The sequence below is a fragment of the Tremella mesenterica genome (genome assembly GCF_000271645.1).
Source record: "Tremella mesenterica DSM 1558 unplaced genomic scaffold TREMEscaffold_14, whole genome shotgun sequence".
NCBI classification, from domain to species: Eukaryota; Fungi; Basidiomycota; class Tremellomycetes; order Tremellales; family Tremellaceae; genus Tremella; species Tremella mesenterica.
The window spans coordinates 553,524-576,322 of NW_006711238.1; the positions used below are offsets into that span (position 1 = coordinate 553,524).

Consider the following 22,799-nt stretch of genomic DNA (forward strand, 5'->3'; position numbering starts at 1 on the left):
ATCCTGTCAGAGCACCACCGAGGAAAGACATAATACCAGAGTATGAAACTTCTGAAGAGGAAGATGAATAGATATAGTTGTATTGACAATTCTACATTACACTTTTGATATACATCAAGCATGAGCTTGTCCATCTACAGTGAAATACTTAAGCTATGTAGATCTCGTCTACTTGACAAGGAGTGGTGGTATCAAAGAGATTGAATGTGCACAGGGATAAACATATATGCATGAAGATCTCTGAATGTTGGTAAATATTGAGAGATCACGCCTTACCCAACTTAGTTTTGAGATACTGTATAACATCTTCCATCGCTACCTCTTCCCCTTTATCATCCCCAGCTGCATCCCTTCCGACTTGTTCTTTAATCCGTACAGTACCTTTTTTCAGTTCGGCAGGAGCGACGATAGCTACGAATGGGACATGATCATCATCTGCCATCTTCCATTGAACGGGTGTTTTGGGTTTGGCTTTAAGCATGAATTCGGTCTATTTGTTAGCGAAACATTTCCTTTTGCAAACCAACCCCACTCCCTCCCCCACCTACCTCCAAGAAAAAACAAGTCCGATGTCTCGATTTTGTGGACCAGATCCATTATGGGAAAACGAGTAGATTAAAGAGTACGGAAAATTATGAGACAGTGATTGAGAGGTTTGAGGTGAGGGTTGTCATAAGGTCATGAAGATGCATTGGTAGGAATGAAAACGTGAGAATGGTTTTGGAAGATGGTGGATAAGTTAGGTGATCCGTGGATGAAAGTGGAATAGTGATTATTTGGAGGAAATGATGTGAAGTGTATGGGAAGAAAGCATTTGAAGATTTGATAAAACTCCATTTAACGCACCTTAATCCCCGCATCTCTCAATTTCTTAGCCAAACTCATACGTTCTCTCAATAACCCATCTCCCAAACTTAGAATGAAAACTTCAGTTTCTTTCCCTCTCACTTTCTCTTCCCTACCTCTTCTACGCATTTCTAAAATACTGTAAATCCTTTCCACCCCTAAACTCACACCTACACAAGGAACTTGTTCTCTTGTATTTCCAGCTGCTTCTGCAAACATTCCCACAAGATTATCATATCTCCCTCCACCGGCTATAGACCCAACTCCAACAGCAGATTCATCCACTCCATCTTCGTTTTTCTCTTTTTCCACTTGCTTCGTTTGTGTAGAAGTGGTAGATCCACTAGATGAAGTCAGGTCGGTGGAGGTGATTGTGGAAAGAGGAGGAACAGCTGGGTCGGGCGATAGAGAAGGAGGTGCGGATGCATCATGAATGGCTTCGTATATGATTCCAGTGTAATAATCCAGACCACGAGCTAGTGACATGTCAAAGGAAATTAAAGGTAGGACACCGTAAACTTCTAGATAACCGAATAGTAGACGCATGTCTTTAAGACCTGCTCGAACGGATGAGATGGAATTGAGAGTAGCGTCGGCTTCGAGTTTTTCCAAAAGCTTAAAACCAGGTCCTGGAGATGAGCTTAGTGATCTGTTTTACTATTCGTGATCTTTTTGGCGGGATGATGGAGAGGATGAGGAACGTGTGTATATTTTGTGGTGGATTACAAAATTGCTCAACGAACGCACCTTTCAGTCCGACGTATTTGCCGATTTTGTCAGCCACGGATTCGGGGAGACCCTTGTCCACAGTCATTTCTCTTTTCACTTCCGCCCAAGGAGTCTGACATCAGCTTTCAAGATTCAACTGATCTAGCTGTGAAAGTTCCATCGATGCTGATGAGAAAGTATGAGCATGCGAAAAGAGCAATGGGGCAAAAGGGATGGCAGTATTCGTGTAACACAGAGGATTCCACCCACCTTGTCAAGCTTGTCAACAGCAGAAGAGATGGACCGAGTCTGAGCAGCGGGTACACCGGCGAGCTCGAATATTCCATCTAAAATCTTTCTGTGGTTGACTTTGACGGTAAACTCTCCGATATCGAGAGCCGATAATGCTTCACATAACATGCCGAGGATTTCTGCGTCGGGTACCATGGGGTCATAAGATCCAGCGATGTCAAAATCCTGTTTAGTCAGCGAGCTGAACTTGTGTCATCATTTGTATGAGTCATTCCGTACAATCTCAGAAAAGAATGGGATACACATATGGATGGCGGGGATAAGCACGGGGGGATGGAACAGGACAGTGACTTACACATTGATAAAATTCCCTCAAGCGCCCTTTCGACATGATAGGTTGGTCTCTCCTGTAAACCTTACCAATGTGATATCGTTTCATCGAAAGAATTCCATTCATAGCCAAATACCTTGCGAATGGGACCTTTTCATAAGTCTAGTTCAGTGCATGAAATGATCCCCCAACTCACAGTAAGGTCATATCGTAATGAACACAATTCACCGCCTTGATCCTCGAGATCATAAATGAGTTTACTATCTTCTCCATATTTCCCCGCCAGAATCTTTCTCAACTCGAACACGGGCGTATCAATGGTGCTTGCTCCATATTTGACGAAAATTGTCTCGAGTGTTGAGAAGATTTTCTTCCGTAACAACGTTGCTTGAGGTTTGAAGTCGACCGTACCTTTTGGAGTTTTGAGTACGAAGCCTCCAGTATCTCCAGACGGTTCAATCCCTTCTCCTGGTTTGGGAAGGAGAGCTTTGAGCTGTCTCATCTCTTCCACCTCCGCGGAAGCATCTTGCTTTGCGATTTTGATAGATTTTATTTTAGCCTGCAAAGCTGCTATGCGGTCGGCGATTGAGGGTTCCGAAGACATGGTGAAGTATCGTTGGCTACGAATAGAGGAAAGGGATAGTTGTAAAGCTTTTCTGAGTCTGACTGTGGGTGATGTGTAGCGATACAAGGTAGGTAGCATGCAAAGAAAGAGGTAAAGAGGTCAGAGCTAAAGGAGGGCAAGGAGGGAATGTTGAAGTCGAAATTCACCACGTGATGTCCACGTGGCTTTGGCGGTGATATCCGCCTCACTGCACAAGTTCTTTCCTCCAATGACTCATCGGTCTACGGTCACTCACTCACTCCAATCAACTCACTCATTCCGTGACCGATATCGGAGACCACTATAATAAAGGGGAACTCACTGTAAATCACGGCCGAATACCTGTCAGGTCGTGCTCCTGGGATTCCAGGCTGTCCTCTTCGACTTGCGGGCTTTCCCTCTGCCACCCCCCTTCACCGGCTCGTGCACCTCTGGTCTACCTTCGGCCTGCGGTCACCAAGTACCATGGATCCTCAAGTCGTGCTCAAAGCTGGCCTGGTGACAGTAGAGAAGATCAGGGATAAATCGTGAGTAAAACATCAGGACTTTCTGGACGTAGCTCACTGTTTCAGCTCTCAATCCATCATCTTTCGAGAAAACCTGCTCATTCTTCCCATCCTTGCTATCTTCTCCTTGCTCGTCCTCATCCTCGTCGCTACCCTCCCCCGGATATATCGCTTCACTCACAAACGTCTTATTCTTCCTCTCCAGGAACGCTTTGCCAAGCCTTATCACGCTATAGAGGAGGAAGACGAGGTCGAAGATGATCAACCGGTGCCTCCAACTCCCATATACGCCGAGTCTCAAGGTCTTCTCTCTGACTTCAAGGCTCACATACGCTCGCTCAGAGAGTATGGGACGATACTCTTTGCCCTCGAGGTAGTACGAACCCTCTGTCTGGCTGCACTCCTCGGTTTAAGCATCTATGCAGCCATTCAAGCCGAGACGCCCGAGAAGGCCGACGGGCCCGTGAATTTCATCGAGATCCTGAAAAAGAAGAAGCACAAGCACAAGAACAAGCACAAAAACCACCATGACAAGCTCATCTTGGGAGAATACTCTCTCCTCGAGCTTGGAGAGTTTGGTGTCTGTGGTTTCTATGTGAGACCTTATGTCCACTATACTACATTGCTGACATTGCAGGCTTATACCCTCATCGCTTCATTCCTCCTCCTCACGCTTCGTCCAGCAACTCCTCTGAGAAGACATGTAATCGCTCATGTTGATGCTCTTCTTGCTCTGGCATTTGTGCTATATGCCTATCGGGATCTCTGGCCACTTTTGACCTATCATATCGCCCCGTCCGACTTGCAAAACCCCATTACATGGGCTCGTATATCTCTGTTGACCGTAGTGGCGGTGGTCATTCCTCTGATTAGACCTCGGACATATGTACCCGCTGACCCGGAAAATCCTAGTCTTCCAGACGACGTTGCTCCCGAACAAACTGCCCCTTGGCTCTCGTTCCTCTTCCACGAGTACATGTCCTCCCTAGTATGGAAAGCATGGAAAACCCCTTCTCTACCTTACGAGGCTTTGCATCCGTTGCCCGACGGTGATCGGTCCAAGCTTTTGTATGACGTGAGTATTCTAGACCCTGTCCATTTGACAACTGAACAGTGTTTGACCTGCAGAAACACATGGACAAGCTTGATCCGTATCGCCGGAAACGAATTGGAAAGAGACCTCGTCATTTGTTCTTCAGCTTACTTGAGACTTTCAAATTGGAGACAGTGGTAATATGTGAGTTTTCTCCCCCTTCGACACTCAGTCGCTGACACTCAGGTTTGATGGCATTTCTCGCAGCTGTCACGGAATTAGCAGGTTCGGTGGCCATTAATCAGTTGCTCAAGTTCGTCATTCTCTTTGTTTTTGGGGTATGGCTCACCGCTCAGCTTTCTTGAGAAGAACGGGAAGAATGCCACAATTCGTCCTTTCGTTTGGATCGCTCTTCTCGTCGTTGGTCCGGCTTTCAACTCGGTCTTCATACAGATGTATATCTGGCTCACCACCCGGAGCTTGGTGCGGGCAGAATCACTCCTCACTCAACTCCTCTTCGATCACGCCCTCCGACTTCGGATGAAAGATACGACGGAAGAGAAGACAGAGGAAATTCAGAGCTCACCACCGATCATCACCATTGAAGGTGTAGTGCAAGACGTTCCCGGTACCCCCGGAAGCTCGCAGAACGGCAATGGCCCCAACTCGACCGCTGAGGAATCCATCGACGCCACAGAAATCGGCAGTGCCTCAGACTCTAACAAAGGGAAGAAAGCGGAGACTGCAGCCGCCAACGCCAAAGAGGCAGCTGACGTCGAAGCTCAAAAGTCCAAAGGCCAAGGTCTCGCAGGGAAGATCAACGTTTTGATGGCCGCAGATGTCGACTCGGTTCTGAATGGTCAGTCACTCGTTGTCTGACAAGACAAAGCTGATGTCCCCAGGTCGGGATCTCGCCCTCGTCTTCATATATACTCCAACGCAGATCCTTCTTAGTGTGGTCCTGTTATATCGGATTTTGAGTTGGAGTGAGTCGGGACTTCAAGAAGCTGACCATGCTAAATGTGCTAGGTTCCATCATCGGTATAATGACCCTTGTGGCCACTCTGCCCCTGCCTGGTTTAATCACTAAGAGGAATGCGCAATTTCAACAACAGCGCATGCTGGCAGTATGTCGTGCCGTCCACACCACTGGATATAGCTGACCTTTGTAGACGGACTCACGTGTGGACACGATCACAGAGGGTGAGTGATCTCGTTGGCATGTCCGTCATGATGCTAACTCTCTCAGCGATAAACTCAGCAAGTGGATGCACCGTAAAGGTACTTGAACTGACGTGCAGCTACGGATGGTCAAGATGTTTGCTTGGGAGGATCGGATGAAAGAGAGGATCTCAGCTAAACGAGAAGTTGAGTTGGATCTCATTTGGCGAAGACGACTTATGACTCTGTCAGTGCGCATCATTGACTTATGGTCGTCCGCTCATATTTCCAGATCGACAGTCCTGCTGAACAATATCCTTCCAGTGTTGACCATGGCCGTCACTTTCACTTTCTATACAGCTGTTCAGAAGAGGCAATTGACCGCGGCAGCGGGTGAGTGATTGAACCTATATTCTGGCACAGGCTGATCGTCAGTGTTCACCAGTATGACCGTTTTTGAGCTGTTGAAGAGTGCTACGGGAATGGTAAGTGCTTCAAGTAACTCCTCGCTCTGGCTGACATCGCCAGTGTTTCTACTTGGTCAGTGATATGTGGAGGTCTAAGCCTCACGTCCCTGATATGCCAGATAAACGAATTTGTGACCGGATATGTGTCTATACAGCGGATCAATAAATTCCTCTTGAATGTCAGTTCGACTTTTATGCGGTCGATTGATAGCTGATACTTCAGAGCGAGATGATCGACGAATTCACCACTAATTCCAATTACAAGGACACCACTGTCAAACCAGCATCCTTGATCGAGGCGAAAGAGCAAGGCTTAATCAGATTTCACAACGCCTCATTCACTTGGGGAACCCCCGAAGGTCACGTCACTCCCGGATTCAGCCTTTCCATTCCCGATGTGACCTTTGTCAAGGGCAAAGTCAACCTCATCACTGGACCCACAGGCAGCGGCAAATCTTCCCTGCTCAAGGCTTTGATCGGTGAACTTCACTTCATCCCCGGAATTGAGGGGTTTTTCCATTTGCCTCGGGAGGGAGGTGTCAGTTACGCAGCTCAGGAAAGCTGGTGCTTGTCAGAGACGATCAAAGATAACATTCTTTTCGGTGAACCATACGAGGATTTCAGGTACAAGAAAGTGTTGAGAGATTGCGCGTTGGAAGCGGATCTGAAGTTGTTCGACGATGGGGATCAAACAGAAATTGGTGAGAAGGGAATAACCCTGTCCGGTGGCCAAAAAGCTCGTGTCACCTTGGCCAGGGCCGTATACGCCAAAACGGCTGTCGTTCTCCTTGATGGTAGGTTCTCCCCTTGAATTTGTGGTGTCGAACTGAGCATCAGACATCTTCTCCGCTTTGGACACTTTGACTTCGAGATGGATCATCGATCATCTGTTCCAAGGTGAATTGATGCAGGGGAGGACCGTGCTTCTCATAGTGAGTTTCTTTCCGTTCAGCTTCTTAGCGGGCTTACGAGAAGACACATCATATCGGTCTTGCGGCACCCATGTCAGACTATATGATAGCGTTGAACGGAGATGGTACCATTCGCACCCAAGGTCCTATCGATCAGCAATTGATAGAGATTGAACAACTAAAAGAGGGTGAAGAAGAGGTGGAAGAAATCGCTGAAGAAATTGCACCACCTGAGACCAAGACAGAGGAAAAGAAAGTGGGATCCAAGTTGGTTCAGGCGGAAGAGAAGGGAGAAGGACGAATCTCTCGTAAAGCCTTGGTATCCTTTTTCAGGTGAGTGTCCTCCGCGTAAATGTACGACTGCCCAGAACACAGACCTGACAATCAGTACATTTGGTGGACCAGTTTTCTGGCTGACTTATATCTTCCTCCTCACTTCAGGTCAAGCAATGTCCGCATTCCAGACTTGGTGGTTAGGTCGTTGGGCAAAAGAGTATGACAACGTGACAGATACACGTCAAGTATCCATAATCTTCTGGCTTGGACTGTACTTCGTCTGGGTACTCGTGGGAATCGCTACCTTGGCCGCCGGAGCTATCTTATACTATGTTGGAGCTATCAAAGCCTCAAGAACCATCCACCGCAAGCTTGTGGACAGGATCTTTGGTGGTCAGTTAGTCTCATAAGACGTTTCTAATCAAGCTGAAGATGCCAGCGTATATGCGATTCTTAGATGCGACGCCTGTGGGAAGGATCATTTCGAGATTCACCAAGGTCTGTCCTCCTATCAGGCGTTTTCTTCCAGCTGACGAAAAAGGATATGAAAGCGATAGATGGACAATTTATCGATGTGAGACTTGTAAGATCAGCGAAGCCGTAGCTAATTCGTCTAGATCTTCGGAGATGTCATGGACATTACTCTGGCCATGCTGATCAAGCTCGCCGTCGTCATTTCCCTTGTTCCCTTATTCTCTGTTCCGTCAGTGGTCAGTCCCTGTCGCACACATACTTGCTCCATTCCTAACGTGAACAGATCATCGGCGTCATCGGTGGTATCATCGGCGAGTTGTATATCCATGGCCAGCTCAGTGTCAAGGTCCGCCTGTCCTCTCACATGGGGGTGCATGCTAAAGCCAATAGCGGGAAATGTCCAACGCCAAGAGCCCGTTGTTCTCTCACTTCTCAGCTGCTGTCTCGGGCATCGTCTCTATCCGTGCTTATGGTGCTCAAGAGTGAGTTGATTGCGGTAATCGTTCAGCGAGACTGACCGATAGAAAACTTCGCGCAGAGGCGAGAAGGCGAGCTGACAAGTACACCCGAACGGCCAGAGTAGTAAGTGTATCACATTGGTTGAAATTCCGGATAGCTAATGCAGTAGTTGTACGTCACACTTATGACGCTGAACAAGAAGGGAACTAATGTGATACAGTTACAACTTGAATCGATGGGTGACGATACGTATAGATCTGTTGGGTGGTCTATTTGCTGCTGGTCTCGCCGCTTTCTTGGTCTACGGTCCACACTTGGATGCCTCCACATCAGGTTTTGCCTTATCCCAAGCTATTTCTTTCTCTGGAATGATCCTCTGGTGGGTCCGGATGGTCAATGAATTAGAAGTTCAAGGAAATTCAGTTGAAAGAGTGGAGGATTACTTAGTCATCGATCAAGAACCATCATCGGAAGAATCTAAACAACCGCCAGCTGCTTGGCCAACATCAGGGGAGATTGTGCTAGATAAGCTATCGGCTAAGTATTCCCAAGATGGACCGATTGTCCTGGCTAAATTAGAGGTGCGGATTGCCAGTGGAGAGAAAGTTGGTATAGTCGGTCGGACAGGAAGTGGCAAGTCGACCCTTGTCAGTTTGATCACATGTTCCAATGTCCAAGCTGACCGAATAGGCACTGGCGTTGTTGCGAATGATTCCCACGTCTGGGGATGTTGTCATTGATGGTCTCAAAACTTCCAACGTCAACTTACATGCCTTAAGATCAAACATCACCATAATCCCTCAGGATCCAGTCCGTCTTCATTTTCTGTTTTACTGAGTAGAACTGATGGTGTAAGGTATTACTGTCAGGCAGTCTACGTTTCAACCTCGTAAGATTTCCGGAGCAATGCTACCGGCGAGGCTGATCAGATAGGATCCATTTGGAGAACATGATGATGCGGAGCTCAACGACGCTATGCAATCTTCTGGTTTAGGTCAAGCTCGACATTCCGAAAGCGGGGCTGCGACTCCACAGAGGTTGACTTTGGATACTCCTATCGCTGCTGGTGGCGGAAATCTGTCTCAAGGACAGAGACAATTGGTAGCTCTTGCCAGAGCGTTGGTAAGGGCTAGCAAGGTGTTGATCCTGGATGAAGTGAGTGGTGGTTTAGTTCTGTTTTCTCATGCTTCAATCAAAACAAACTTTTCTTTCACATCATCATCATCGTCTGTCATTCGAAGAGACTATACTCTGGCCTCCTTTTCATTTCCCGTGGTCTGACTATGTGGGACAAGGGTCGACATGTATGAAGAGAACGCTAATCGTCTAGGCCACCGCATCGGTCGATTTTGAAACAGATGCTCTTATTCAAAAATCCATTCGATCTCTTCCACAGTCCTGCACTGTCCTCACTGTCGCTCATCGCTTGTCGACGGTGATGGACTATGACAAGATACTCGTTTTGGGAGGAGGGAAGTTGTTGGAGTATGATTCGCCGGAAAACCTTAAAGGAAATAAGGATAGTTATTTTGCTAAATTGGTTCAAGCGATGGATGGGTGAATGGGGAGATGAAGCTGGTGATGATACATAGATTTGAATTCAATTATCATAGATCTGTTGCATGCTACTTGCTGTGTCATGCGAACGAACGTTTCTCGGTAGTTGGAGGTGATCCTTCATGTGACGTTGGACGTTTCCTACCATCATCCTGGAACATTGTCGGTCGGAGGTTGTGGTGGTGCCAGCAGAGAGATGGTCGTGTTTGAGCTTAGATGGTGGAGAGATGTGATGTTTCGTTCGATGGTCGATGATCTGCTAGGTGAGAATGGTCGATTCGGTCAATTTTTCAGGAGAGCATATCAATTTTCACGAACATATCAGTTTTCGTAATTATCGAGCAGTGAGTGACCAAATACGATCAGTAGGGTGAATTCAGCAGAGTAGACAAGAGTGAGTATAGGAACAAACCGAAAACCCACGTTCGAAGTCTAGCTTCAATGCATTTTTATATCGTTTCCCCCGATGCTCAGCATCTCGGTCTATCTAAGATGAATCCTTCCCAGCTCCCAAAAAAATATCTCTTCGTTGTTTTTTTTTCCAACTCCATTTTTCGTCATGTCGTACCATATTTCACAAACCTTCCTCCACCCATGACTTATAATCATTTTCCTTTATCTCTTCCACACCTTCATCCAATCTTTCAACCACAATAAAAATCCCTTCGATCCCACTCCATCCTAATTCCAATACCATTCAATGGGAACTTGACCATCCTCCTCGCTGGCGATAGCGGTGAAAGCACCTACGGAAAGATCGAGAGAATTGTTGGTATCGCAAGTAGGACAAACATCTGCGACCATAGCAGTTACAGATTTACCGTTATTGGTATTTGTTATAGTCAACCATTTACCACAATAAGCTCCATTATCATTCGATTGATAATCACTCCACCAACCAGCAGCGTCGATAGCTACGATCTTATCATAATCCGAATGAACACTACCACATTCTCCAGCATTTCCACCTTGATAGAAATAAGTCGCATAACCACCTTTTTGAACGTTTCCACCAGAGTTTGAAGTGGAAGCTTGAGTAGTAGCGGCTGCTGCTTTTTCTTCAGTCGTGGTACTGGTAGCATGAGTTGGAGTTGCGTATTGTTCAGCAGCTACCGAAGTTGCAGAAGAATAAACTGAAGCATCTTCTGAATCGTTGTCGGTGGAAGAGGTAGAAGATGCAGTAGGAAGTGCGGAAACTGCAGAGATGGAAGCTGATGCGGTTGGGATACATTGAGCAGGACGCATGGTGAGATCTTCAGAAGCTAAAAGAGGATGACAACATTCGTCGAAGAAAGTTGTATTGTGTTGAGATTGACAATCAAGAGCGAGATAACGAATGTGATATGTGTCATAAGGTTCAAGATAGTTGACCGCCCAAGTGGAAGGGGCGGCTTTACGAGGGACGTTGACGTTGACTGGAGCGGCGATGACTACCGAAGAGAGGAGAGCGATGGAGATGATGTTGGAAATCATTTTTGATTTGGTTTTTGGTTTTTGGTTTTTGTGTTTTTATGAGAATGAAGGAAGTGATGAGAAGAAGAGTTTGGTTTTGTCGTTTGAAAAGTGTGATATAAGAAAAGATTGACTCTGAGATGAAATGAGCGAAGCTCTTTTTCTTTTAGGTTGATGTTTTATGAAAAGTCGAGAAGCGGATGAAAGAATGACTTACAAAAAAAAGTTGGGTTCTTATGATAAAATTCTTCGTCGAGAATATATCTTTTCAGAGGTCCTCGGATCTTGAGAAAAGAGGGTAAGAAGTGTTTTTTAGGGGGAGAAGGGATGATCAACCAAACCAGTGGTTAATAACCAAATTGAAATTGATTTCTTTGCGGCCGAAAGAATCACGAGGCAATGAGAGAGTAAGAGAGAGAGAAGAGAGGAATAAAGAATGTGTGTGTGTGATTCCAAGATCCGAAAAAGAATGGTCTAGACCTCTTTTACAGAGGCGTGAGATTGAAAAGAAAGAAAGGGTGACGGGAAAGAATGAGGGGGATTGAGATGTTGAGGGTGGGTTGTGGGGGGGTGGTTATTATAGGGTAGAGAATACGACATGGTGGATCTTGGAAAAAGGGGGTGGGTGGTCTTGTTCGTCTTTGAGATTATGTGATCCAGTGAAGCAGAAGAGGAGAGGGAGGAAAAAGAGAATCAGTGATAGACAAAACGTGAGACTTGAGAAAGACAGGAGGAAAACCCCCGATAAGTGTGACTTTGTCAATGTAAACTTCTTTTAGATAAAACGATTCCCCTGGTTCCTCGGATTTCTCCTATGAATCTGATTGAGGGGTTAGAGCCGTCACCTTTGCTCAGTCAACAAAGAAAAGAAAAGAAAGACTGTACTGTCAATACGAAGCCTCAGGCCCTAAAACTACGGAATGGAAGGGAAGAAACAAGGTGAGTCAAATGGAAACAACGCGAGAAAATTAAAAATTGAAATTTCAGGGACAGAAATATCTCCGAGTTGGGTTATGACCCCAGTTTCAGATAAACCCCAAAACATACAAAAGTCTAGAACCTCAACACCCCACGTGGAGTGACGTACCTCTTCTATCACCCCCTCCGCCCCCCCCGCGAGGTCATTCGTATATGTACAGTACAGTGGTACAGTGGGAGACTGAGAGTGGAGGTGGAAAATGTGGGAGGGATGGAAGGAAAAAAGGTACGAGGTCTCGAACTTTTCCATTGGATGCATTCAAGGATCAAGGACCTCGGAATGGGTGACCATACTTACCGCCATTGCCGGTTAAACCATGGTTCGGGAACAGGTCAGGAAATCAGGAAATCAGGAATCAGGACTTCGGGCCTTCGGGAGCTTGTATGGTAAGCTTTCGGTAGCGGAATAACTTGCCGCGATCGTCCATGAACAGAGTTTGGTCTAGTGGGTTAATGGTCTGGCCAGTGGTCTATGCGGTAGAGGTGAAACCCTTCCTCGTTGCACTGTGAGAGTGGACGCGAGTGCATGTACAGTTCTCTGCTCCATGCTCGTTACGAACGTGCTACAACAGAAGATCCACCTCCATGTCCCATACCCCAGGAATCACGCACCGTGGCTTGTCGGATGTGGCGCAGTCTTCCAGAGACAACTGACTTATCGTCGAGAATCGTTTTGCACAACAAGTAAATTAATGTTGCTACGTGACCCATGACCCATCCATATACACACACCTCTATCACTTCCCACTATTTACTTATGCTACCTGCCCGCTGAACCGTCCGGAGTTGTTTACGAAGATCTGCCACTTCGGCCTGTAACGAGTTAAGCTGGATGGTCAGCTATATGCCGACGAATGATTGCAACATAATCACGATCTCCTTTTATATCCTGTATTGTACATCGACTGTACATGAAGAAAGCCAAGAGATAAGGTGGAGAGTTTGAACAAGTCATAAGATGACAACACAAAAACTCACCTCATCTAACAATTGTATCCTTTGAGCTTGTCCCCTACTTCTCTGTTCATCCGCATCCTCATGACACTCTCTAATCTCTTCATTCAACCTTTCCATCTCCCCTTGCCACTTATTCGTCAATGTTTTACGTTCATTCTCAACTTCTTCGGCCATTTCCAATGCACGAGTGGAGAGGGTATTATTAGCTTCTGCTAGTCGATCGGCTCTCTCGGTTTGTTCAGCCAAACGAATCTCCAATTGGCGTCTGGAATTGTTGGCTGCGTCGAGGGAAGAACGAAGATTATTCATTTCTTCTAGGAAATGAGATTCTGAAGCTCCGGATTTGGCTAATCTATCTTCTAGGACTGCGACTTGTCTGAGAGTGAGCGATGGTACAATACCCCTAAACCTGTCCCATCGTTCCCTACTCTTTCCGAAGTTGGTTTCCCCGGTAGAAAATCCTATCTAACCTTCACTAGCGAATACGGTGGATGAAAAGTCCAATTCGAGGAGACAGGGGATATGTCAACAGTAAACCCTTCACTCACTGTTGATATGTCTCCAAACTATGTCTACTATCCTCTACCAATTTCTTAGCTTTTGCAGCATTAGCTTTATGTACTTCTCTCTCTTGATTCACCTTTTCCATCCTAGCTACTAAAACCTTCCCATCCTCTGCCATACCTCTTATGCGTCCAACCATCTCGTCTATCCCTCCAAAAGTCTCGTTGGTAGGTTTGTAAACTTCTTGCAGAGCTGCGAAATTGACTTGACGACTGGGTGATACTAAAGCCGAGTTAGACTTTCCTTGTTGATCTACCAAATCGGCTTGAAGTCGTTTGTTTAAAGGAGGTAATAGAGTCCATACTTCTGTGAATTGTCCAGCGATAGAGTCTAATTCGGCGGTCAGGGCGTCTACTTTCGTTTGAAGAGATTTGGCGGATGGTTGATCGGAAAGAGAGGAAATGGCGTTTTGAGCGGCGGAAAGGGAAGAAGTTAGAGATTCGTTTTTTAATGAAAGATCGGATAGTTGTTCGGTCTGACTCTGCCAGAGTCAGTGAATATTCCGACAGGGTACCTCCCTTGATTTTAGAATTACAAGAAGAAAGGCCCAGTCTAGGACGATTCAATTGAGAAATGAAACTGCAAGGAAGTAATGACGGAGGATGATCATGGAAGGTCGATATGCCAAAATGAGTGTCAAGTAAGAGTAACTCACCCTGATGTGTTTCTCCAAAACTGCTATCTCCGTCTGCTTCTCCATCGTAATCTTCTCCGCTTTGCTCTTCCAAACATCTCTATCCGTTGAAACTCTTCTGACCTCTTCTTCCAAACCCATATTCACTTCTTTCATCTCTTCTCTCAAATCACCAACCTCTTTCTCTCTTCTTCTCACCAAACCTTTCACTTCATTCAAAGCGGATAACAGCTCTCCTTCCGGCACAGTTCCATTCCGACGTAAAATATCCCCAAGAGCAATTCTCATCTGATCCATCATAGCTTTATCCCTATCAGACGTTCTACCATTATCCAATATCCTCCGATGTTCTTCGATCAATCTTTGTCTTTCTTCAGTTAAAATCCTCTTTTCCGCCATCCATCCTTCTCTATCCCTTTCAAAACCTCTACTTTCATCTTCCCATCTACCTCCCATCTTCTCCATTTCTTGACGTTCCAATATCCAACTATTTCTCTCTTTCTCCAAAGCTGATTTGGTACGATTGATCAATTGTACCTCTTCTTCCATAGCCCTTTCTCTTCTACCCAATTCCAATACCATCTCTTCCAACTCTACTATACGTCTAACTTTAGGTTCTGCATCATCTTCAAGAGTATGAATTTGGTCGAGAAGTTGTCGTTCTCTTTGAGCCACTGAAGCGATCTGTTTCGATTGAAGATTATAACGTGCTTGGGTATCTGAATGTACACGCTCTAATCGTCTGACTTCCCATGCCATTACACCAGACCAATGTTCCATCAATCTACGACGAAGGTTGGCTTCTCTATCCCGAAGAAGAAGAAGTTCCTAGATTTTTTCAGCATCCGGTTCAATCTAGCGTATGGAAATCACTCACCTTTTCAGCAGCTTCTACTCGTTTTTCCGATTGTTCCAAGCTTTCCATGGTTTGTTTAGAGATTCTACTCATCAGCTATTCTTAACCAGACTCGGATATGATACGTAACACGCACCTCTTATTTGTATTGTTGAGCTTTTGTAGCGTCTTCGCAGCAGTGAGGATTTTCACTTCTCTTTGATGTCTAGCGACAAGGGCGGATAGTCTAGTAGACAACAAAGACAGTTCCTAATCACATGAGAAAATCTCCTCTTCATCCAATTGTCACATACAACTACGTTTCCAGGCTTTTGACGAGACGAGGCATGTGAATGATTATGAATCTGAGTAAAGTTGGAGATGTTTTATGATAGATAAATATTCTTGACATACCTTTTTCCACTGTTCAACCTCTTCCCAAGCTCCAACAGGTAGTTGTCCACAATCCACAGCAGCTTGTCCCGCTAATAAAGTCATCATCATATCATCCGTTCCTGCATTATCATTTAATCTATCCTTATCTTTTCCCCCTTCCTCCACTATAGGCATTTCCAACAATTCTTCATATCCTGATCTTCCAGACATACTAGTATCAGGTGTAGGTTCATTATACAAACTATGTCCTTCACTTGGAGTAGATTCAGGTGACATCATTCTTCTTCTTTGTTCTTCTCTCTTTACTTTATCAGTAGAAGGTGTATTTGTTCTATCTCCCCTTGAACTGGCATATAATTCAGGAGTAGGAGAGTTAATCCTTGTTCCATGAGAGTTTGATAGACCATTATGAGATGGACCTGGGTTTGGTTCTGATGAAGGTGAAGAAGGGATACGAAATGGATTCAATTCAGGTCGCTGAGATACGAGTACGCCCGAGGAAGGTGAAGTGATAGGAGGGGAACGTGTTCGGAAAAAAGCGGCTTTGGTGGTACGAGGTGATAATGGTGATGGTGATAAAGGTTCGGGAGATTGCATAGTTGCAATGGGCATTGCCCTATTAGGATGATTAATGAGATGAAGTATTAGAGGATAGAGAGTAGAATAGGGATGGAAGAAGGGAAACGGTGGACGTTTCTTTGGTGTTTTGTTCGGCCTTCGGAATTTTGGACGCGCCAAAAGTAAATCCCTTACAACCAAGTAAGGTAAGAAATGCACATGCATGACAAGCTTATGACATTAATCGACCTTCGTCATACCTCTTCCTTCCGTATATCTGTACTTTTCAGCTAGAGAACCGAGCAAGGATCTGTGGTCTGCTAAGAAGGAGATATCGGGAGTGAAAGAGCAAGTAGTGGGAAGGGAGTAGCCATCAGAGCACCATGGTCAATCCTGTTTCTTCTGGTAAAATGGCCCCTCAGAATGGGATACAATCGTATGTACATGTTGTCACTTGTCACCATACAAATTTGCTCCGTCGCCCTTGATCGTGACCGTGCCGTGTTCTTCTCGCTCCCTCATTCGATATATGGCCAATATGGAAAGCTGACCACCAGAGCCGTTCTTTGGAAACTCATACTCTTCGCCATCCTCATGGCCGTTGTGCCCATCGGTACATACTTTTCCTCTCTACGCTTTCTCTTCGATGGTGAGGTCGTCCATTCTCACACTCGCCTTTCGGGAATTAATGTCTAGGTTCAACCACATTCTCCGCTATCGCCGCTATAATAGCTGCCAACATAGTTCTAGTGGGATACGTCATCATAGCTTTCCGTGAAGATTCTCAATTATCCCACCCTCCCATACCTCTAGAGAAGAAGTCGAGTTGAGGGGTTTTCCTTTGACTTTATCGTTATCGTCAGATGCATCTCTTCGCTTGTATCATATCAGACTACTTTTCATACATCGGTAATGGTCGTCATGAGTCATATAACGATGCATCATCATATATATCACAGTAGTGTGGCCGTGTGGAGAAAGTACTGAATGGTCGTTTTTGCACAATCAATCCCTTTGACCTTTCATCCTCGCTACAGCTTTTTCACTCCTCACTCTACCCTTTTTGGAAATGACTTTGGCCCTCTTACTCGCCCTCTCAGCCGAAGTCGGGTTCAACTTGACAGAACCTTTCTCCTCATTCCTTGCCATTCCATGTCGCAATTTCTTCTTCGCCAATCGACGAGCTTGTCTGTCCGCATCGGTAGACTTGGCCATCTTTCGTTCTTCTTTAGACAAATCCTTGAGTTTCTCACCAAGAGCAGGATTGCCTTTAGGTATCGTTGTGATTATTGATCGTGCAGAGGTAGTTTTCGGTTTTGTCTTGTCTGATGATTTGAGGTTGGTGATAGGAGAAGGTTTCACGGTGGCAGATGGTAGAGTTTTACATTGTTGAACCCTGATATCGCGTTTGGCAAGTTTCAATTTCGTAGAGTTGAGAGCAATAATTTCGTCCACACTTTCTCGATCCTGATCGTCAGCTTGAGGCACATCACCGATTCAGCACCAAGCGATCTATCGCACCTCCCACTAGACAAGTCGGGGAATTGCGGTAGGAGAAGAAACCCACCGTGAAATGCACGTATCCAAATCCTTTGCCCAATTGGGTCTCTTTATCCCTTACAATCCTCACCCCAGTAACCCATCTTCCATCCGGCGAATCCCCTCTTTCCTTCTTCACCAATTCCTCAAAGAATACTCTGACGTCTTCTTCCTTGGCCGCATAGTCCAAACCACCCACGAACAAACTCCTTTTTGGATCGGTTCCACTTGGTAACCACCCGTCCCGTTTCTTCGAAGTCCCATCCGCGTCATCACCTTTCCTACCAGAAGCTCGGACCACGTCGACTCTGATACTTCTTCCCATGACTTCCGACCCATCTGCTTTAAGAGCAAGATTAGCCGCTTCGTATGGGTTCATAAGAGGAGGCAAGTTTTTGGACCTATCTGGAGGGGGATGTTCAAACACGATATAAGCATTACAAGTAGCAGCTTGATCATGAAACTGTTTCATGAGCTCTCAGTATGGCAGACGATCACAGAACTCACATCTTTCTTGATGAAGGCCACTTTGCGTTTACCTTTCGCATCGATGTAGACTTTAGAGGTGTCTACGACTTCCTCATCATCGCGAGATTTTGTCTTAGACTTGGACTTGGGATCATGGTCGATTTGTTCCCGCCATGTAGCTGCCCGTTCTTTTTCACGTTTGAGACGACGAGTCTCGTCTTTTTCCGGATTATCAGATGGAAGGATAGACGTCGGCGTGGCAAAGGGGACAGAACGAAATCGTACAGATTCAATTTTGGCTGAAGGGGCGTATGAGAGGATATGAGCTCGGAGTTTAGTCAAAGCCGACTGTAAGGTCAGTCATGAGATGTGAGATGTTCACGACCAGTTTGAACAGTCATTCAGAGAAAGAAAGAAAGATAGATTGGAAGAATATGTGTGAAGTGCGATGGGGTAAGATAGTGATATACTCACCTTGACTTTGGCACATTCGAGAGGAACGTTTCCAACGAATATAGTCCTTCTATCTCTATCCCCAGGCGTCTCATCAGACGGTACGTATTTCTTACCCTTGACCTTCTTTTTGGACGGCCCAGAGCGTAGTGTCTCGTGGATCAGATCCTCCTGATCCGAGATATCCACTTGACTGTCGTCCTTCTCAGAAATAGGTGTTCCAGAAGGTCCACCTTCAACTGGCCCGATAACCGGTTCATCGTCCTCTTCCACCTCCTGAACCCGGACAGATTTCTTGGGTTTCTTCCCGGACCCTTGTGTGTCTTTTACCAACTCAGAATTGGAGGATACCTCGAGGAAAGTTGATGGACCCGCAATCGCAGACACCGTAGAAGTTTGATTCAAGGTAGCCTGATGTGTCAGTTGAAAACCACCTTTCAAGTAAGAACATACACTTTTGTTGAATATATCATCCAATTCTGCATCTTTGCTTTTGCCCACTAACTTCAGTCCTACCGTTGGAGATTCAATCTGAGATTCATCCGACCTTTTCCGTTTCTCTCCTTTGTGTGCTTTCTTTTCTTTGCCCATGACCGTCGCTGTATGCTGTGCTACTCCTCTTAAGGATCCTCTTGAGACTGCCATCTTGACCTCGAAATTTCCTCACCTCAAACGGGGGTACCGAATACATTCCCTTCCCAGCGAAATTGCCACATTGATGGAAATTGAGAAAAGGCCGATCAAAGTACACGTCACCGTTTTTTGCCTCGTGGAGGTGGGACTTCCTCAAACTCTGTTTACTTCCACCCTCATGATAGGCATGCCATGGATAGGCGCCCCGGATGTTCAGAAACCGGTCTGTCCGCTCTGTTCAAGGTGGCGAATTTGCTCTTCATCTCAACGTCTCATTAGAGCTTTGTTGAAGATGATAGTCCATCAGACATCTTTGACGTGTCGGAACGCGTAGGATAACGTGGAGCAGTGAAAGGGCTTTCAGAATCTGTAATTATATATCATGCATTCCACTTGATGACGGTACAGCATAAGGTCGAAGGGGATGTAGATAGGTGGACTGGCTCTTCCGCCACATTCAGTCATCTTGAGGGTATTGGATTCCATCTTTCTCATCACACGGACAAGCTGGAAGGTCCAAAAAGGTATCAAAAGATTTCGAAAGGTATGCCAGAGATTCCTGAGTAGAAAGTTTGAGTCGAGAGGGAATGGAATACCTACACGCAGAGCTATCTAGTATCTCCCTTCGTCGTCAAGTCTATCTTTGGTTCTCATCTCGGTCTCCCGGGTCTGTGAACCTACAAAACCTCCCGGAAAGCTCTCAACATGATCAATGATGGTCGCTCATGTGGAGGGAACACTCGGCCAGGTCCGACTTTGATTCTTACTAAGGTGGATACTACACGGACCACATGTACGAAGAACGGAAGGAGAGAGGGGTATCGACCAAGGGTGATGAGAATCCATTCAATGAATTGACGTTCATTCCGTCCTACAAGCCAGTTATACTGGGAATCGACCTCCTAGTTCAAGTAGGAATTCCCCTACGTACCCCTTCCTGATCGTCGACCCCTCTAATCCCATCCCTGACATCTTGATCCTCTCCAAAGAGTAGCAAAGGTAACAAGTCGTACCTTGTCGGCGCTTTGGACTCGCCACAAAACGCCGCGAGCCGAAGGAGCTCCAAGTCACGTGAACTACATTTCTTCCTCCTCCTACATCTTCACAATCTTTATGCATGTATCTAATAGTACCGTGTGATGCATCTGATGAATGCGCATGTAATGGTACACTTTTCAGACCTCTAGGAGGAGTATGAGAGAAGATATGAAGGTTTCAAACAAATGGTGTTTGTCGCCGCCCGACGCGGGACCCGGGTTCGAGGTTGACACATAACCCCAGTCGTTTCTTCCCCCTTCCTTCTTCTTCGCCCACTTCAACTTTCATTTTCAACCTTCCGTGCTTAACAGTACTTTGTGTGAGTTTTATCCTCCTAATCCTTCACATATCCTACTCTGACATCCTCTGACATCAACTGAACCTTTTCCGAGTCATAGCTGACGCAACGCTTCGTTTTTCGTGACACTTTTTCGTGGTCACCATCACTTTCGCATCCATCAACCAGCCACCGTTCTTCGTCAAACCAACAAAGCTTTCAAGTCAATCATTCATAATGGCACCTATTACTAAGAAACCCGCCGCCCCCAAAAAGCCCAATGCTGCCGCCCACCCGACTTTCTTGTCGATGATTCAGGTGAGTTGACTTTCGTCCCTGTGAGGAGGTTCGATTTCGGGTATTTCAACTTCTTTTGGTGTATACTTTCTTCATTCCAACTGGTCTCTGATACATCTGTCCCTCGTGTCTGTCTGGTCCTCCCACTCATCTATCTCAGTAGGAGCGTACTCTGCCGGCTGGTGTCTGAGGATCTTTGATTGGCAAGGGAAGGAGTGGAAAGGGGAGGAGTTTAGGAGTCACACAGCCACCGGCCACCAGTCGGCCACTCCCTTTCCCTCGTCGTGACTCACAAATCGCTTTGTGCATTTACATCATATCCCTCTCCATCCTCGTCTACCCTGTTCCAACGCTTCCCTCCTGTCCAGTGGCCGCATCGTAGAGCTCGGTGTGGCATCGCCAAACAACACGCTCCTCGACCGGTGCCTTTTCCCTCTCACTCCCCTTTCAGATTTCATCCTGTCGTCTGGGTGCCCCGATCCCTTTTTCTTCATCTCACACTACTCTCTAGTAGAGATGTATTGTATACCTGCCGTCTTCGTGCATGTCATTTTTACTGTGGCTCAGCTTATCTGTTTGCTTCTCGGAGAATTCTTTTCGCCCAAAAGGACAATTGCTGACATGCCCAGGAATGCATCGCATCCCACCCCGAGGAATCTCGCGCTGGTGTCTCTCGACCCACATTGAAGAAGTAAGTTCAATAGTAGTCTTCTTCCCTTGCATGCTCACCCTCAGATACCTCGCCGACAAGTTCAAGCTCGACATGAGCTCTCAGTCGAACGTCACCAACCTGTCCAACGCCATCAAAAGAGGTGCTGCCACAGGAGCGCTCACCCTTCCTAAGGGCCCTGCTGGGCGTGTCAAGGGCGGAGCCAAGGTCAGTCATCCATCATTCTGTGGCAAACAGGATCTGACCATCAGAAAGCTCCAGCCGGCAAAGAGAACGTCGCACCTAAAGCCGCCAAGAAACCTGCTTCGAAGAAAGCCGCCCCTGCGAAAAAGCCCGCTGCAGCCAAGAAAGCTCCCGCTGTCAAGAAACCCGCTGCCCCTGCAAAGAAGCCCGCGTCGAAGAAAGCTGCTCCCGCCAAGAAGACCAGTGCTCCCAAGAAGGCCGCCGCCCGTAAGTCGTTGCCTTGACCAAATTTCAACTCAAACAATGCTGATGTCTAGCCAAAGCTGCCAGTGCTAAACCCGCCGCGAAGAAGACCGCTCCAAAGAAGGCTGCCGCTGTGAAGAAATAAATGCTTCGATACATACACGGCGACCGGTTTCTGTTTAATGGTGCTCTCGATATCTCAACTGCGGTTGTCGACCTCTAGCCGACATGCTCACCCCTCACCCTTTCTTCGTCTTGATCTATCTTTGCTAGGTGGTTTGTCTTGTGAATAGTTGTTTCTCTCTTTCGCTTTAGCTTTTCGTTTTCTGCATTGCAGATCGCGATGTATGTCTGTGTTCGCGCCATGGTTTGAATATGAAGCATTCGTCTAACATGGGGCAAGTCCATTACTGATAAGCTGGGAGTTTTGCTGCGATTGCGGATCATCTGCGGGCGGCCGTCGGTAGCCGTCGGACTTGCGTCCATGCTCACTTCTCGCCACGGATATAAATGTTACATAGGACGAGGAAGCCCCTGTTAAGTGGTTGTCAGTTGCCGAGATGTATCCTGTCCCACTAGACCCGGATGTTGACACAAAAAGGACGAAGATCTGTGTAAGTACTTGTACCGTATAAAGTAGAAATACCCAAAGCGGCAATAAGCCAAAAGTGCCACACTGACATTTCCCCTCATACTCCCTAGCGTCATTTTGGAACCCGTCTCCCACCTACCGCCATACCTGTCTCTCCTTAGCGCTTGTCGTACACCCGCACTCCCCACCCTTGCTTGACTCACAGAGCCCACCTTGTCATCCATCTGCTCTTCACCACGCTCGTTATCATCTACGGCGAACCTTCCTGGTCGTGCCAGTGGATTTGAACTCAGACATTTACTCCAAAGCTCCATTCCCATCAAGACAGTTCAACGTCGATTCTCAAATCCTCCAACATTCACATTCCCCTTCTTTCTCACCCTCATTTCTCCCCCATCTGCTCTGTCTCGACCACTCGCCTTCTTCCACTCTTCTCTCAGAGTGCAC

General features: G+C 46.4%; 7 protein-coding genes across 7 annotated transcripts; 3 read left to right on the forward strand and 4 right to left on the reverse strand.

Annotated features, from left to right (window-relative positions):
- Positions 1 to 208: 208 nt before the first annotated feature.
- Positions 209 to 2,838, reverse strand: TREMEDRAFT_40885 (uncharacterized protein). Its single transcript, XM_007007460.1, has 6 exons — positions 2,334 to 2,838; positions 2,162 to 2,287; positions 1,825 to 2,031; positions 1,594 to 1,687; positions 847 to 1,475; positions 209 to 490 (listed from the first exon to the last, which is right to left on the reverse strand). Exons 1-6 carry the CDS (start codon positions 2,739 to 2,741, stop codon positions 266 to 268), a joined length of 1,689 nt encoding a protein of 562 aa, XP_007007522.1. The 5' UTR covers positions 2,742 to 2,838; the 3' UTR covers positions 209 to 265.
- Positions 2,839 to 3,206: 368 nt separating this feature from the next.
- On the forward strand, positions 3,207 to 9,589 carry TREMEDRAFT_65446 (uncharacterized protein; the record flags this gene model as incomplete). Its single annotated transcript, XM_007007556.1, has 30 exons — positions 3,207 to 3,268; positions 3,314 to 3,842; positions 3,885 to 4,322; positions 4,376 to 4,484; positions 4,527 to 4,593; positions 4,637 to 5,139; positions 5,183 to 5,266; positions 5,310 to 5,407; positions 5,453 to 5,483; positions 5,530 to 5,561; positions 5,582 to 5,688; positions 5,734 to 5,834; positions 5,877 to 5,926; positions 5,970 to 5,981; positions 6,028 to 6,087; positions 6,132 to 6,702; positions 6,746 to 6,840; positions 6,884 to 7,152; positions 7,208 to 7,488; positions 7,535 to 7,593; positions 7,637 to 7,678; positions 7,713 to 7,805; positions 7,853 to 7,915; positions 7,960 to 8,051; positions 8,094 to 8,151; positions 8,198 to 8,199; positions 8,249 to 8,675; positions 8,719 to 8,838; positions 8,962 to 9,183; positions 9,359 to 9,589. The coding sequence occupies 30 exons, from the start codon at positions 3,207 to 3,209 to the stop codon at positions 9,587 to 9,589; spliced, it is 4,908 nt and encodes a 1,635-aa protein (XP_007007618.1).
- Positions 9,590 to 10,011: 422 nt separating this feature from the next.
- On the reverse strand, positions 10,012 to 11,207 carry TREMEDRAFT_57757 (uncharacterized protein). The gene has a single exon (XM_007007484.1). The coding sequence runs from the start codon at positions 11,056 to 11,058 to the stop codon at positions 10,267 to 10,269; it is 792 nt and encodes a 263-aa protein (XP_007007546.1). The 5' UTR covers positions 11,059 to 11,207; the 3' UTR covers positions 10,012 to 10,266.
- A 1,588-nt stretch (positions 11,208 to 12,795) lies between these two features.
- Positions 12,796 to 15,599, reverse strand: TREMEDRAFT_12085 (uncharacterized protein; the record flags this gene model as incomplete). Its single annotated transcript, XM_007007407.1, has 7 exons — positions 12,796 to 12,843; positions 12,994 to 13,348; positions 13,521 to 14,017; positions 14,192 to 14,998; positions 15,048 to 15,114; positions 15,163 to 15,275; positions 15,420 to 15,599. Coding segments are annotated over 7 exons (2,067 nt in total), but the record flags the coding sequence as incomplete, so codon positions are not given.
- Positions 15,600 to 16,342: 743 nt separating this feature from the next.
- On the forward strand, positions 16,343 to 16,789 carry TREMEDRAFT_70146 (uncharacterized protein; the record flags this gene model as incomplete). The annotated part of the gene is made up of 3 exons (XM_007007611.1): positions 16,343 to 16,395; positions 16,517 to 16,608; positions 16,656 to 16,789. The coding sequence occupies 3 exons, from the start codon at positions 16,343 to 16,345 to the stop codon at positions 16,787 to 16,789; spliced, it is 279 nt and encodes a 92-aa protein (XP_007007673.1).
- A 175-nt stretch (positions 16,790 to 16,964) lies between these two features.
- On the reverse strand, positions 16,965 to 19,010 carry TREMEDRAFT_70147 (uncharacterized protein; the record flags this gene model as incomplete). Its single annotated transcript, XM_007007612.1, has 4 exons — positions 16,965 to 17,426; positions 17,527 to 17,961; positions 18,006 to 18,314; positions 18,441 to 19,010. The coding sequence occupies 4 exons, from the start codon at positions 19,008 to 19,010 to the stop codon at positions 16,965 to 16,967; spliced, it is 1,776 nt and encodes a 591-aa protein (XP_007007674.1).
- Positions 19,011 to 20,371: 1,361 nt separating this feature from the next.
- Positions 20,372 to 22,122, forward strand: TREMEDRAFT_74751 (uncharacterized protein). The gene is made up of 6 exons (XM_007007613.1): positions 20,372 to 20,409; positions 20,557 to 20,685; positions 21,294 to 21,355; positions 21,400 to 21,541; positions 21,586 to 21,784; positions 21,835 to 22,122. Exons 2-6 carry the CDS (start codon positions 20,605 to 20,607, stop codon positions 21,903 to 21,905), a joined length of 555 nt encoding a protein of 184 aa, XP_007007675.1. The 5' UTR covers positions 20,372 to 20,409; positions 20,557 to 20,604; the 3' UTR covers positions 21,906 to 22,122.
- The last annotated feature ends 677 nt before the right edge of the window (positions 22,123 to 22,799 follow it).